The 14,304-nt window shown below is 40.4% G+C and overlaps 1 protein-coding gene across 1 annotated transcript; it reads right to left on the bottom strand.

Annotated features, from left to right (window-relative positions):
• Positions 1 to 975: 975 nt before the first annotated feature.
• Positions 976 to 10,346, bottom strand: LOC146570949 (uncharacterized). Its single transcript, XM_085279785.1, has 6 exons — positions 10,065 to 10,346; positions 9,447 to 9,631; positions 9,235 to 9,264; positions 7,727 to 7,869; positions 2,227 to 2,298; positions 976 to 1,700 (listed from the first exon to the last, which is right to left on the bottom strand). Exons 2-6 carry the CDS (start codon positions 9,565 to 9,567, stop codon positions 1,683 to 1,685), a joined length of 384 nt encoding a protein of 127 aa, XP_085135911.1. The 5' UTR covers positions 9,568 to 9,631; positions 10,065 to 10,346; the 3' UTR covers positions 976 to 1,682.
• Positions 10,347 to 14,304: the final 3,958 nt, after the last annotated feature.

Here is a 14,304-nt window from a genome sequence, read left to right as displayed (position 1 = left end):
TGCTTTCCTATCAGCTCGAAGCAGTCTGGTTATTTTCCTCTGACCTCTGATGTAAACATCCACAGAACTCTTTTTTGGGTCATTCTCTGAAAATCCTCGAGATAGTTGTTTGAAAATCAGGAGCTTTTGAAATACTCAAACGAGCCCATCTGCCACCAATTACCACGCTGTGTTCAAAGTCACTCAAATCACCTTTCGTCCCTATTCTGAAGCTCAGTTTGAACTTCAGCAGGTCCTCTCAGCCATGTCTACATGCATAAATGCACTGAGTTGCTACCACGTAGTTGGCTGATTAGATATTAGTGTTAATGAGCAGCTGAACACCTAATGAACTGTTCCTAATGAAGTGGCTGTCATCAGGGGGACAGACTGATTTTTGTCCCACTTTCAGTGAGAAAGTGAAGATGCTTTGACATCCAGCTTGTGAACTATCAGTGTGATCATTGTTTTAACATACACTGTTATTCACATAACATCGCTCACCACAATTTTAAAAATGCTCTCAACACGTTTTTATTGTTATAGGTCAGCCAACTTACTTAAAGCTAGTCTACACACATATAGATATAGATCTATATAGATAGATTTGAATCTTTCAAATCAGATCACACTCCCTGCTACGGATTTTATTTTTTCCTGTCGTGACTACTGCACTGTGTTGGCACGAGTCAGAGCTGACTTCACCGCATCCTGTTGGTGCAGAACACCGCAGCCCAGATCTTAGCTGGCACACAGATATGATTTGAACATGTTACGCTGGTGCTTGCCAAATTACAGTGGCTGCCCATTATCTCCTGCATTCATTTTAAAGACGCATCTGTCACTTTTAAATAGCTTTGCCCTAATTATTCCTCAACTACTGACTAAAGGCGATTTGCCTTTTTGTTTCTTTTTACACTCTTTTATTTTAGACAATAGCTTTTTCTTTCCTTTTGTATTTAATTTGAGCAATGAAGCACAATTCTAAAAACATCATGGGTCTCACACTTTTACACATTTTATTCAACATTTAATTCCCATTAAATGAATATCAGTTCCTTACATGCTCTGGGTTTTCAAAAGTCCATCCAACATGATATAGTATATCTGTTATATCAGTGACAACTTAAAAAATATGAAAAGCACAAATAGCTCAGCACTTTATAGTCCACCGCAAAAAACAGTGACAGTATACAGACAAAAATAGAGAATATTATTCTGCTCCCATCTCAAACAGATCACTGTAAAGTGTTCATTTATATAGAGACACTTAGGTGTTTGTAGACTGCAGTATATTTCCATGTTTGAGTTACTGACATAGCCACACAGTTGACAAATATATAGACACACACGCACACGCATAGACACGCAGTGATCAGCTGGCTTTCTCAGTGGGAGGGAGTCACTGTAAATGACAGCTGGTCACAGAGGACACACACCTGAGGTCTCCTTCGAGACTGATGTTTAAAAGGCACACACCGACGCACACCAACACGTTCACGCGACATCTTTCGATCTTCACAACATTTACACGGATATTGTACAGACGTACGGGGCGGCACGGACGGAAACACGCACACACGCACGCACACCGACGCTGAGCACAGACTCCATAAAGGACCAAAACGAGGCACGACGGGACTTGGCAGAGCAACATGGAATGTTTCGATCATTTATCCTCGACAGCGACGCTCCTCAGCAGGTTATTCGTCAGAGTCCTCCTGAAACAGGCCAAAAACAATAGAGGTCTGGATTTATCATCTGGGATGCAGATGACCTCCTGCGGCGCGATCGTTGTCACCTTGAAAGATGCATGTCTGTGCAGCTTAATGACATTACATCACAGAAACTGTGCAAAGTAACGGAGATAATGTTACACCACCCATTAAATGGTTTATTTATGAACTCTGGTGGCTGTCTGGAGCTGCTCACAGTCTGTCTTTGCCTTAAGCAGGATGTAACCTTTAAGCAAGTTGCCAGCAAATGCCAAATAATATATGAACCTTTCATTTATTTAACAGAAATGTTGATGTAATTTAAAGATTATTGTCTTGGGTATGCCAAAGACACAGCGAGTTATCGTGTCCCTGAGCTAACTATCCATTTGCTAAATATGTGTTAAAATGAATGAATAGTTTTATACCGTAATACCTCTAATAAAACTTAGGTGAGGTTACACCTGCAAGACTTTATCCAGTCAAGTGTGATTTGCAGCTAACACGGTCGGTGGGGGCAGGTGGGCCTTACCTCTGTGACATCAGCAGGGTCGGTATCAACTGGTGACTCTGCCACATCCTGTACCGCTGAGGCATCGTCACTCTGGAGAAAGACCAAAGAGAAACATTGTATTTTTATTTGTGCTCGATCTTTAAAATGCGACTGTATTTTAAACTAGAAAACAGCAAGAAAAGTGAAAGAATAAAAAACATGGTTACGCAGGTGAAATATCCTGAGCTGTAGATGTGCTACTAACTGCATCCAACTGTCATTTCAAAGAAATGAAATTTCTTCCCTGGTTTTAGAGACCGGCACTCAGAACGGTGGTCACTTTGAGCAAACATGCACAGCATGGGATTATTGCTGGGGAAAAGAAAAGCTCTTTGTGTAGACTCACAGACTACACTACACATCCATAACCACTGCATGACGTCATGGGGTTACTTTTGTCCCGTGTGTGGTTCAGAATAAGTCTACAGGTGAGAAGCCAAAGGTGAGTCCTGCTCAATGGAAGCTCCAAACTGACACCTGATGCTTGTGTGACGCACAACAAAGCCAAGGTTTTTTCAGCCCTGCCCGATCACAATGTTCACACATACACACAGGCCCCAGGATGACATGTGACATAGAAAAGGTGTAGCTACTGAGGTTGTCCATTTTTTTTTTAACTCTGTTGCTTGTAGTGTGAACAAGCAACAGAGTTAACAAGCCAAACCGAAGCCTAAAGACCCGACCTTCACTTTTAAATGTACTGATATTCCCATTTCCAGTTATTCAAATTGTTAGACACAGGAAAACCTTGGAATAAGGATATGATAATGGGCGCGATTGCACTATTTTTGCTTGGAGCCATTTTTAAGATCTGACACAATTTAATTACATCAAATTATATTTCTTTGACACCTTTGTCCAAAACAAATTACAGTCATTACGTTCATTGTAACTACACCGGCTGCATCCTCCGCATTTGTCACCCACATATGCTGTGGGACTACAGTACCTCTGAGTGATCCCTTGAGCCTGCTTTTGTGTCTGCAGAAGGAATATTACATGACTGAAAGTTTGGCAAAAGTAATTTAAAAGGACGTGTGAGGACATTTCTGTACAGTTTTCTAGAGTCTGAATATTTCAAATAAAAAAATATTTGGGGTGGACTGGCAGCATCAGCCCCTACGTGTTCTGCGTCTCACAAAATCAACAGGTTCCTGTTGATTTTGTTAATGAGTCACAAAATCCACTATGGAGGAGGTCAGGATGAAGTGGTGGGTCAGCAAAACATTTATCTTCTTCCAGCAATTAACATTGAGTTTTTAAAGCTGCTGTGCCTGTGACACAGACTCAATTTAACCATGAAAATGAAGCTCCTGTAATTGTGGTTATTCTCATTTAAAATCTTCAGACGACCAATGAGTTGATCTGAAGTGGCGGCCTTCTAATTCATCTGTGTGTGACTGAGCTAAAAACTTTGAAAAGTATAAAACAAAAAGACTGAACGTAAACAGCGTGCACAGTTCACTGTGCTGCAGCTTTGTTCGCGGATGCATTCATTCATGCTCATTTCACAACTTTCATTACGAGCGGCGGTCACTGTGATGGCTAAAAGCGGGACAAGGACGAGGCGTGAAACGCTAATGAAGACTGGGCGAGGGGTGGGTGATGCCTCCTATTTTTCCTTGATTGCGCTGTGCCATTGAACTGACCTTCCTTAATGGGGAGTGGTCACAGTGCACTGAGATGAAAGGCTGATGTGAGGTGCTCCAGTTACTGCACCCTGTCCTCCTGCTGTTGCATTTAACACCACCCATCAAGCCTCCATCTGTTCCCCTTATGGAGCCGGAGACATTCACTGTAACAGTGAATTCTACCTTGTGTGTTTGCTGCGATCAGACTCAACTTTGGGCAAAAGTTTTACACAGAAATTTGCTTCATATATCTCAGTGAAGCAATATTGTGCGAATCTACTAAAGTGATAGCTCTCTAGGGACCACGTTGTGTTGTTTCAGAGCCATTTTCAAGCAAAAACTGCTTTACGTGAAACGGCAGCTTTTATCACACGCGGCTGAAAAGATTTCATCAATAAGATGTGTTTATTGAGACCATTTTCCCCTCTGCCCTACGCCACGTTTTCTACTACGCTGCCCACCCTCGCCTCATTTTCTTCTCCCACTATCCTCATCACTTTTCTCTTGTCATGATATGACTCACCAGCAGATGATGAATTGGCGGAACAACCAGATGAGGAGATTAATCAAAACTCAGCATCCCACCATCCTCTGTTTGTGGATCTGTGTGTGTCTGTGTGTATGTATCAGCTAAAGGAGGGAATCGCTCAACCTGGCATCAATTTTTAAATAAAATCAATATTAATGAAGTTTAATGGCTGAGCCGGCTGGAAATGACGCTTAAATGAGGACAATCTGATGCTCTCTTCTTTCTAGTTTCTCACTGGGAAAAGTGTGTGTGTGTGTGTGTGTGTGTGTGTGTGTGTGTGTGTGTGTGTGTGTGTGTGTGTGTGTGTGTGTGTGTGTGTGTGTGTGGGTAGGTAGGTAGATAGATAGATAGATAGATAGATAGATAGATAGATAGATAGATAGATAGATAGATAGATAGGTAGATACTTTATTAATCTCACAATAAAGTAAAAATAAGGGTGGCAAAAATGTACATGTGCACTATAAATCTAAAGTCAATTTCAAGAAGGTATAACAGAAGTACAGAAGTCTACATGTGGAATGTTATGCCTGACAGGTGAGTTCACCTGACACTGAAAAAGAAAAGTTATTGTACAGACACATTGGAAGCATGGTTGGTTGAATGTGTGTGTGTGTGTGTGTAGTTACAGTGTGCAGAAATGTATATGTACGATTCTTCCTTTAGACTGAATATTTATCTCGCTGCTTCAATAAACAACTTCTGTGAAAGATGAAAGGTGTTGCCGGCCAATTCTGTCTTTTCATAAAAAAATCAGATGCTCTAGGTTTTTTTTTTTTTTTTTGCCAGCAACAAAAGATGAAAGCATTAAAAAAAAGCTGCAGAAAAACCCTTTCTACCCTTTTAGTTGTCGCCACCGGCAGGAGAAATCGCTCAATGATTTCTTTGGTATCTTATCTTTCCACTGGGTACTTATTTGCTAATCACGGCCAATTAAGGCTGATTTAAAGAAATGTGTGCATGTGTGTGCATGCTGTTGTTAAATTGCTGTTATGGATTCTCCTGTGTTTCATAACTAATTAAGGGAAGAGAGAGCATCACAACAAACGTTCGACAAAGTCTCTGCGTTGCCCTGGGAAATATTTGGCCGGCTTGTTATTTCCTGCTGCTCGCAGCAGCGTTATGAGAGAGGAGGATAATTATTGCAGGCAAATTTAACGCTGCCGTCAGAAAAGCACAATTTAACACCTTATTAATCCAGATATATAACAGTGTAAGTTCAGGAGAGTGTAACTGCTGTGTGTTGACAACAAAAGTGGTGACAGCTTTTTTTCTTTCCTTTTCTGCTGCTTATGCTGAAGTTTGTCTTTTCGAGTGCTAAAGAGTTGCAACGTTAATGTGAGCTGATGTGAAGCAGAAGTGCAAAAGTGAAGATCTAAAGTTGCAATTAAAGGTGACTGACACGTTTAATTTTGCTGTTTCTGTTCAGGGATTCTCGCAAAAACACATTAAGATCTAACAGCGTTGACAAATGTTAAGTATTTACTTTTTTTTTTAGGAATAACTTGTGAAAGTAATTAAAAAGAGCCATTAGCTTCACTTTTCTGACCATGTTTACTTTATTTTCGGTGTGCTGCTGTATTATCTTTGTCCCATCAATGTATATGAAGAACCTAGACACACTAATGCTGACGCTTAAAAGTGAAATCAATTCGGAAGTGACTTAAACCTTTTTCACGGCCAGCAGGGGGCGACTTGTCTGGTTGCATAAAGAAGTCTGACTGTCTAGAAGCCTATGGGAAAATGCATTGACCTCAGCTAACACTATCCTAATCAGATAATTGTCTCAAACCTTATTTTCAAGTCATTTTTAATTTGCCATGGTGTTTATTTTCAAAGTATGGGTCAATTTAAAGTAAAATATGAAGTAAAATAAGGGCATGATTTATGTTCTCAGTCAAGCCTTCCTCTTTCCTGTGACATCAGATAAAAAAATACAACAAACTACATGCTACAGTAATGTATCATGGGTTAATAGTTAACTTTTTCTATGCAGGTGTAAGATTGCGACATTAACACAACCATAAGATTTTGTTCCAAAGCGCTTTTAGTGAAATCAAAAGGCTACTTGTAATTTCAGAAAAAATTTGTCTTAACTGGTGGTTTAGGCCCTACCCATACAAAAGTTGCTCTCAAAATCTCAGTCTTAAGGCAAAGAGAGAGATGTATAAAAAGACGGTGGCAAAATACACAATCACAGAACCCACTGAAAGGGCAGAAGAAGAGTCATACTTTATATTTGACTTGTGTCTCAGCAGTAAATGGTTTGCTACGGTAAACCGCCTTCGCCTTTTCCTCCTACTGTGACAAACGAAGGCCAGACTGACTGATGAAAAACACAGGAAAACTAACAATATGTAACACCTTCCATTTCAGAGAAGAAATATGAGAATTGATGACAAATGACTCAAGGTCAGGAGGCCATTTGGCACAGTAATGGGTTATGGCTTGCGGCCACAGCATGAAATGGAGGGATGTGCTGGGCTCCAAATGACATTTCCTGCGGTGTGTTTTAACTGCGTGCATATAGGGTATATTGATTTGGCCGTGGGGAAGCGTAAGCATCCATAATGTTCGGTCATGCATGCTAAAATTAAAATTCTAAGACACATGGATGTGTTATGACTGGAAATTGCAAAATTATCAAAAATTTCTTGGTGAGGAAAAGAAAAGTCTGGAAAACTCCAGAGTCCCTTGGAATTTGTCTTATCACTTATCATCTTGTAATTGTAATGTCTAAAACTCAAACCCTGAAGACCTAAAAGTAATAAGTAGTACAACACAAAATTTAATGTCATTCATCCGTCCATCCATTCTCTTCCACTTATTCGATTCAGGGTCGTGGGTGGAGCCTATCCCAGCTTCCATAGGGCGAGGTACATCAATTTATTTAGCCACGCTATCATACATGCTAATGTTTGTGGTCTTCGTCATAGCATGAAACAAGGAGGTTGTATCCTTAATTTGTATAGTTCCATCTGTCAGATGATGGTTTAAAATTGGTGTAACTGTGTAATCACGGTCTGTGTTTGTGCTACCTATTAGCTTTGGGTATTCAATGCTGGAGTTATATATACCGACTGTATTGAGAAGATTGCATCCTCTTCAGAGACTGCAATATCTAAAACTTTGTAAACCACACCGTTTTATATACATATATATACCTGAGCTATGCACCAGATCCAACCCCAAAGATCAAACCAGTGATCTTTAGCTCTTTAGGCAAATTTGTAACCCACACTGCAGACTCTATATACGTGTCTTACATATCGTAATATCAGTTCTTATACTGATATAGAAAAACAGTCTTCTTTCTTACCTGTTTGGCTGGGTCCTTCTTGACCAGTCCGGTGGCAGCGGCGATGGTGCCCGCGCCCTCCACGGTTTTCTGGGCCACGGCAGTAACTCCAGTAACCACTGCTCCACCCACTTGAGAAACTCCAGACACTGTTTTACCTGCAACTGTAGGGAAAGGAGGAGAATAGAGGATGTATCTCTATAGAGCCACAACAATATGCACACACACACACACACACATATGTGTGTGTGTGTGTGTGTGCGTGTGTGTGTGTATATGAACAAGATCCAGAAAGGCCACTGCCTTCTCTGGGTGTGACCTTGTTTGATAGCACATCTAACTTGCACATCTGGACGATATCTTTTTTGAAATTGTCTTGCTTATTTCTGCAAGATAATCCCAGAACACACTGTCACACTAGTAAAAAAAACAAAAACAAACAAAAACAAATTCTTGATGGAAAGAATGGGAACACTTTTTACTTCCAAAACTACAGCAATTACATTTGTTTAGTGGCAACAGTATGTCCCAGTCAACTGTTGCCAATGATAATTTTCTTTGGTGTAAATAAACGTACTTGCTTTGCCTGCGGTGTTATTTAAAACAGGATCATCACCTGACATATCATTTGGTTGACAGGCCAACTTTGGGAGCTGGCTGCAGGCTTTCTCATTCAAAAGCTTTCTCTGTGACGTATCCAGTCTTCAACAGCGTTCCTGTATGCATCTTGCAGAGTGTTTTTAGTGAGATCTCTTTGTGAAATTAAGATTGAAAATGTCATTAACAATTGACATGTGGGCCGCCAAGCACCAAACCTTCTGCTGTCTGTTTGATGTCTTGCTTAAGTATTCCCTACAGCAACACTGGAAAAACCCAATGTTGGCCCACAATTTAAACATGAGGAATTTGTAATGCTAATTTGTGACTTTGCAAAACAGTTAAGAACTGTTCAGATTGCCGTGTAGTCAACTCTGAGGTGATGTTTGCTTTGTCTTGATTGGCAGTGAGCCAAAATGTGGCTTACAGGGATGCAGCAGTGCTACATGGGATAATTAGTCAAGTCGTGGGTACTCATAGGACATTAGATTGGTCTGTGCGGACCACCTGAAAGCAGATTATCAGTTCATCTAATGTGCATCGCTTAGTCCCACTGGAAGCAAAGATCCCTTGTCCACCTTCACAATAAATGAGACATCACGCTGTTGTGTTTTCCTCTCATAATCCCACCTGCCTACAAAAGCACAGCCATTTCCCTGAATGCCTACAGCAGACGGCCTCCTTCTGCTTCTCTGTATTTCATGTATGAGAAATGGCAAGGCATAGCCTGTGGGGGATTAGGCGGTTTGTGTTGAGTTAAACAGTGAAATATAACCCCAACCTACAGAGTTACAGTACAGCTCTCTTACTGACCACCTGTGGATTTGGATAGATTACATTTTCTAACAGCTTGAGCCAAACCAAAAGTCAGACTGAATTCAGAAAACGGGTAAAGTCATGCAGAGAGGCAGTGAAATAATGTATGCTGTTACCTGTTGTGACTCCGTCCTTTGTTTTAGTACCTGTAACAACATACAGGTGGAGGTCAATTAGAAATATAACCCACAAGTCCCCTGTTGAATTCAGTAATCAGCCTATAATAGAAGTAATTATACTAATATTAGTGAATTAGTAGCATTGGAAAGGTCCCGTCGATTTTTTTCTGGCAACACTGTCACCAATGAAATTAAAATCCAGAACTCACCGACATACATAACCCCGTCTTTCGTCATCTCAGCCGCTCCGGTCACTCCCTGCTTGGTTTTCTCGGCCGCTGCCACGACCCCGTCCTTGGCTTTAGAGAAACCCTTCATTAACGCGTCCATGGCTGCTCGATTGGCTCCCGATGTATTTATTTATTTATTTTACGCACACACAGCTGTGAGGGTGCTGAAAACAGGAACAGTGAGAAAGCACACTGGGATGAAATGAAACGCCCGATATTAAAAAGAAAGAAACACACACACGATGCCACCGCCCTTCTTCTTTTCCCTCCGACAGGTTTGCCAAGCCAATATCGCCGGCTGAAATATTTGTGCAAATGAGGGGTTCAGCCCATACAGGCAGCTGTGCTCTGAGGCTGCTGGAAATCCCACCTGTAGGAACTGCTGGTCACAGCCTTTGTTAAGCATCCATGAATGGATGAATGGATTTTACTATAAATTGAAATAACCGGAATAGAGAACGGATCTATTGTGTTGGAGTGTGTGATAAAAATGCATAAATAACTAAATAACTGTGTAGATGTTAGCAGTATCAAACGGACGATTTTAACACATTTTAAGATAAGGGCGATGGATACACGAGCTGTGGGTTCACGCACCTGTTTGCTTCAACTTCCTCTGAGGAGAGAGAGAAGGTGCTGAATCTTCCGGGATGACAGTGAAGCTTCACCCAAAGAGCAGGAGAAGAGGGGTGTAAAATAAAAGGACGGGTTATTGTCTCCAAACTTCAACTTGTCTAAAGACAACGGCTAAAACAGACCGACGAAGGGACGACGACAGACAGACGGGTTCGACGGGCGCCTCCTGCAGACGAAGGAGAAGGAGCGATTAAACCCCGCGATGCTTACGAGAGACCAGAGACGCTCCACTGCCTGTCTGTAACACGCTCACTCACTCACTCACTCACACACACACACACACACACACACACACACACACACACACACACACACACACACAAAGATTACGTAGCGCTTTCTGCACGTAGGTTGCCCACAGCGTGTAGGTGCAGCAGGCTCTTTAAAAATCTCCAGTCGGCTCAATACATCTGTGGCCAAACTACCAATTAGTGGCAGTGCAATTATGCAAGAGAACACTGGTGGGCTTTTCACTGTGAGCACCATGTTAACTGCAGCTGCACAGCTGGTCCGTCATCAACTGTTTGCATTGGAGGCCTAAATCGCCCCCCCCCCCTCCCCAATTTTTACTTTATTTTAAAAAATGTTTTTCGCTTTTGTTTAAGTAAAAATTATAGAATCAAATAGCCTATGATTTGTAAATAATAGGTGTGGGTATTTGCAGGAAGTTAGGGTTGGCCCACTTTGTGAATGCTGCTGTAAGTGCCTTTAAAATCCATTATCCGTTTAAAAACTCACACTTCTAACTTATGACGCGATTATTTGATCCTTTGTGAGGAGACATTAATATTTACTTGGTGCCTCATTGGAAAGAGAGTTCGGTTTAATGGATGAAAAACGTGTAACATATAACTTCATAATTACCATAAAATAAATGAAAAGGAAAAGAAGGTCTGCACATCAGCAGTAATTGTCCTTTGTTCTAACTGATTATAACTGATCTAGAAAGCACTGCTAAGATTTGAAACCTTTAGTCCTCAACAAAAGGTGCATTATTATTATTTTGTAAGTGCTACCATTAGGGTTTCCATGTCTGCCATTAACAAAAACACAACAAAAAAACCTCCAAAACCAAGCAGTAACACTTCAAATGTGACTTCGTGAGAACTTCATGTTTTTTTGTTATACAAGTACTCTTTATGTTCCTCTTTAAAAATAAAGCTCCAATGAATCAAAAGTTAATAGGTTAATTGTAAGATGTTGATGAATGGATATGCCGCTTGGATTGTTAACAATCACACGACATGACTGTGCTGTTAGAATTAGACCTGGAAGTCTTTGTTTTCATTATATCATGTATAGCAAAAGTGCAGACGAGCTACAACTTCCAGCACAAGAAAAACAAACATTCAGTCATTTACACAGCAAATACATGTACATACATATATACATATATCTAAATAGTCTATTCTTTATTCTTCTCATTAAACCCTTCCTGAGGTGAAATAGAAGGTATGGACAAATAAGGCAGGAGTTCATTCACACTCCAGAAGGGAAACAAATACAAGAAATAAATGGATGTATCAGCAAATGAGCCGTGCTGAAATGCAGATGCACAGTTGCACAATTGTGATTCACAGTGAAATCTTCAGAATTATACAACGTAAGTTGGATGTTCGTCTTGTAACCGGAAGGTTGTCGGTTCGAGCCCCGGCTCGGACAGTCTCGGTTGTTGTGTCCTTGGGCAAGACACTTCGCCTACCGCCTACTGGTGTTGGCCAGAGGGGCCGATGGTGCGATATGGCAGCCTCGCCTCTGTCAGTCTGCCCCAGGGCAGCTGTGGCTACAACTGTAGCTTGCCTCCACCAGTGTATGAATGTGAGAGTGAATGAATAGTGGAATTGTAAAGCACTTTGAGGGCCCCGAAAAGCGCTATATAAATGCAATCCATTATTATTATTATTATTAACTTCTCCATCTAATGCACACGTGGTCTCAATCTAATATAAACAGGGAGATATTTCTGACGTCGCAGAAAAAGCTTAAAATAACTACATTCAAACAAATAATTATCACTTATCCCCAGGTTTTCCTAAGCTACAGTGTGCACAATCGTCTGGCATATTCAGCACCATTAAATCTTCCAATAATTACAGGAACTCCATGTGAACCTCACAAAATAACTCACCAGCTATGATTATCTGTAAAAATGCCAGATTTCCAGTTTTTCTTCAGGATCTCGCATATCCTTATCTCATCTGCTGCTTTTACACACCTTTCATTCACCACAAGAATAACAAGTACCAATATGTTGTTTTCATGGCTGTAAAACATAAGTGATTATTCATTTACCAATAACAAAGAGCCTGTAAAGACTCTATGCTAGAATACTATATTAACATATATAAATAGTTCTCATTAGATTGTTTAAAAGGATGCATTAGTGCTTTCCATTTCCTTTTAATCTATGACCTTAGCATTATGCTATCTCTGTGTTTACTTTTCATGATGTGTCTTCCTGTCTGTGTCAGCAGTTCTGCTCTGTTTGGCTAAATTTGGTTTTTTCAATACATCGATCACGAATGAGACCTCCAGAAGTGACATTAAACATAAACAATATGCACTTTTTTGCTGAAATATTAGTCAAAGCAAGTATTTGTACAGCAAATTTCACATACAAAGTGCTTCGCTCAAGCCATTAAGATCATGCAGGGAGATATGAAGACAGTGGTTTGCAGTTTATGTTCAGGTCTCAGAGGCATGTTTATCATTTGTTTAGTATGAGCACAAAGAAATGGCACGAAATGTCTCAGTGAAGCCATAAACAGCCACACCCATAAACTACAGTCACATGTATCGCCAGCTTATTCTTTACAAAAACATTATATATATATATATATATATATATATATATATATATATATATATATATATATATATGTATATATATAAAATATATATATATATATATATATATGTATATATATAAAATATATAAAACATATGAAAAAAGTAAAGCGAGACTTATGCCCACTCACACTACTATATAACAAAGAAAAGAACTTGGTGCAAGTATTTTTGATGCTGTGGAAAGTTCTTCTCAATCTTATGATAAAATGTACTCTGATATTCATAAAAATAAGCACGCAGTGCAAACATGAACATAGCGCAATGAAACAAAGTAAAGGAAAAAAAACAGGAAATCAAACAGTACAATTTCTATTCTGAGTGACAAATAACTCCTTTGAGTTTCAACAGTGATGGCGAAATGTGTCAGAACATGTCAGGAAAGCTTGGGTACTTTCTCAACTTGAAGAAAATAATTTACATAAACCTGTTCTTACCTCTCTGATCACTGACACACTAGTCTGTAATCTAGTGCTATTATTAGCAATGCAGCTTCAAACGATCCAGTAGGACCCTCAGAGGTGATGTATATAAACTCCATTGCAGAGCAATGAGAGAAATTCTTTTTACAACTTTCAATATTATAAGGGTGTAACAACAAACACTGTCATGGTTATGGAAATATGATCAGGGTAAGGAAGTTCTCACTGGATACAGAGGACACGGTCTCCTGCATTAACAGCTGACCTTAAGTATGAGGAGCTACTGTGGAAAATCAGTCTGGGTAGATGGACTTTTCAAGTCTGATCGTCTCCTTTATTTACGAAATAAATGAAGGAGCTGGGGTGCATCATAGGAACATGACTACGTGCACAAAGACACAAAACAGCTTCATATTTTCTATTAAACTTACTTCTAACCTCTCTAATGTCTCCTCAGCAGAAGTATCGCTGTCCTCAGAACATCACAGATGATTGCGCATGAAACGTACTGAATTAAATCAAACCCAATAAGTAAATAAATGGTAAATGGCCTGTATTTATATAGCGCTTTTCTAGTCCCTAAGGACCCCAAAGCGCTTTACATATCCAGTCATCCACCCATTCACACACTGGTGATGGTAAGCTACATTGTAGCCACAGCCACCCTGGGGCGCACTGACAGAGGTGAGGCTGCCGGACACTGGCGCCACCAGGCCCTCTGACCACCACCAGTAGGCAACAGGTGAAGCGTCTTGCCCAAGGACACAACGACCGAGACTGTCCAAGCTGGGGCTCGAACCGGCAACCTTCCGATTACAAGGCGAACTCCCAACTCTTGAGCCACGATCGCCCCTTAAGGTTATACCACTTGTTTATTAAGAAACTTTCTATCGCAGTGCCATCAAATATAAGTGCCGGGACACTGAGAGCTG

The sequence above is a fragment of the Mchenga conophoros genome, linkage group LG7 (genome assembly GCF_057382185.1).
Source record: "Mchenga conophoros isolate Kocher_MC1m ecotype Shallow Benthic linkage group LG7, M_conophoros_male_GT1.1, whole genome shotgun sequence".
Lineage (NCBI taxonomy): Eukaryota > Metazoa > Chordata > Actinopteri > Cichliformes > Cichlidae > Mchenga > Mchenga conophoros.
This window is presented reverse-complemented; position numbering and strand designations above follow the sequence as displayed.

What these genes read in the sequence shown, in the direction of transcription:
- LOC146570949 (XM_085279785.1), bottom strand. Translation starts at nt 9,567, where the DNA reads ATGGACGCGTTAATGAAGGGTTTCTCTAAAGCCAAGGACGGGGTCGTG. An exon ending in AGACGGGGTTATGTATGTCG is followed by an intron (nt 9,265 to 9,446) that starts GTGAGTTCTGGA and finishes ATGTTGTTACAG; the next exon opens with GTACTAAAACAAAGGACGGA. An exon ending in AGAAGGACCCAGCCAAACAG is followed by an intron (nt 2,299 to 7,726) that starts GTAAGAAAGAAG and finishes GTCTTTCTCCAG; the next exon opens with AGTGACGATGCCTCAGCGGT.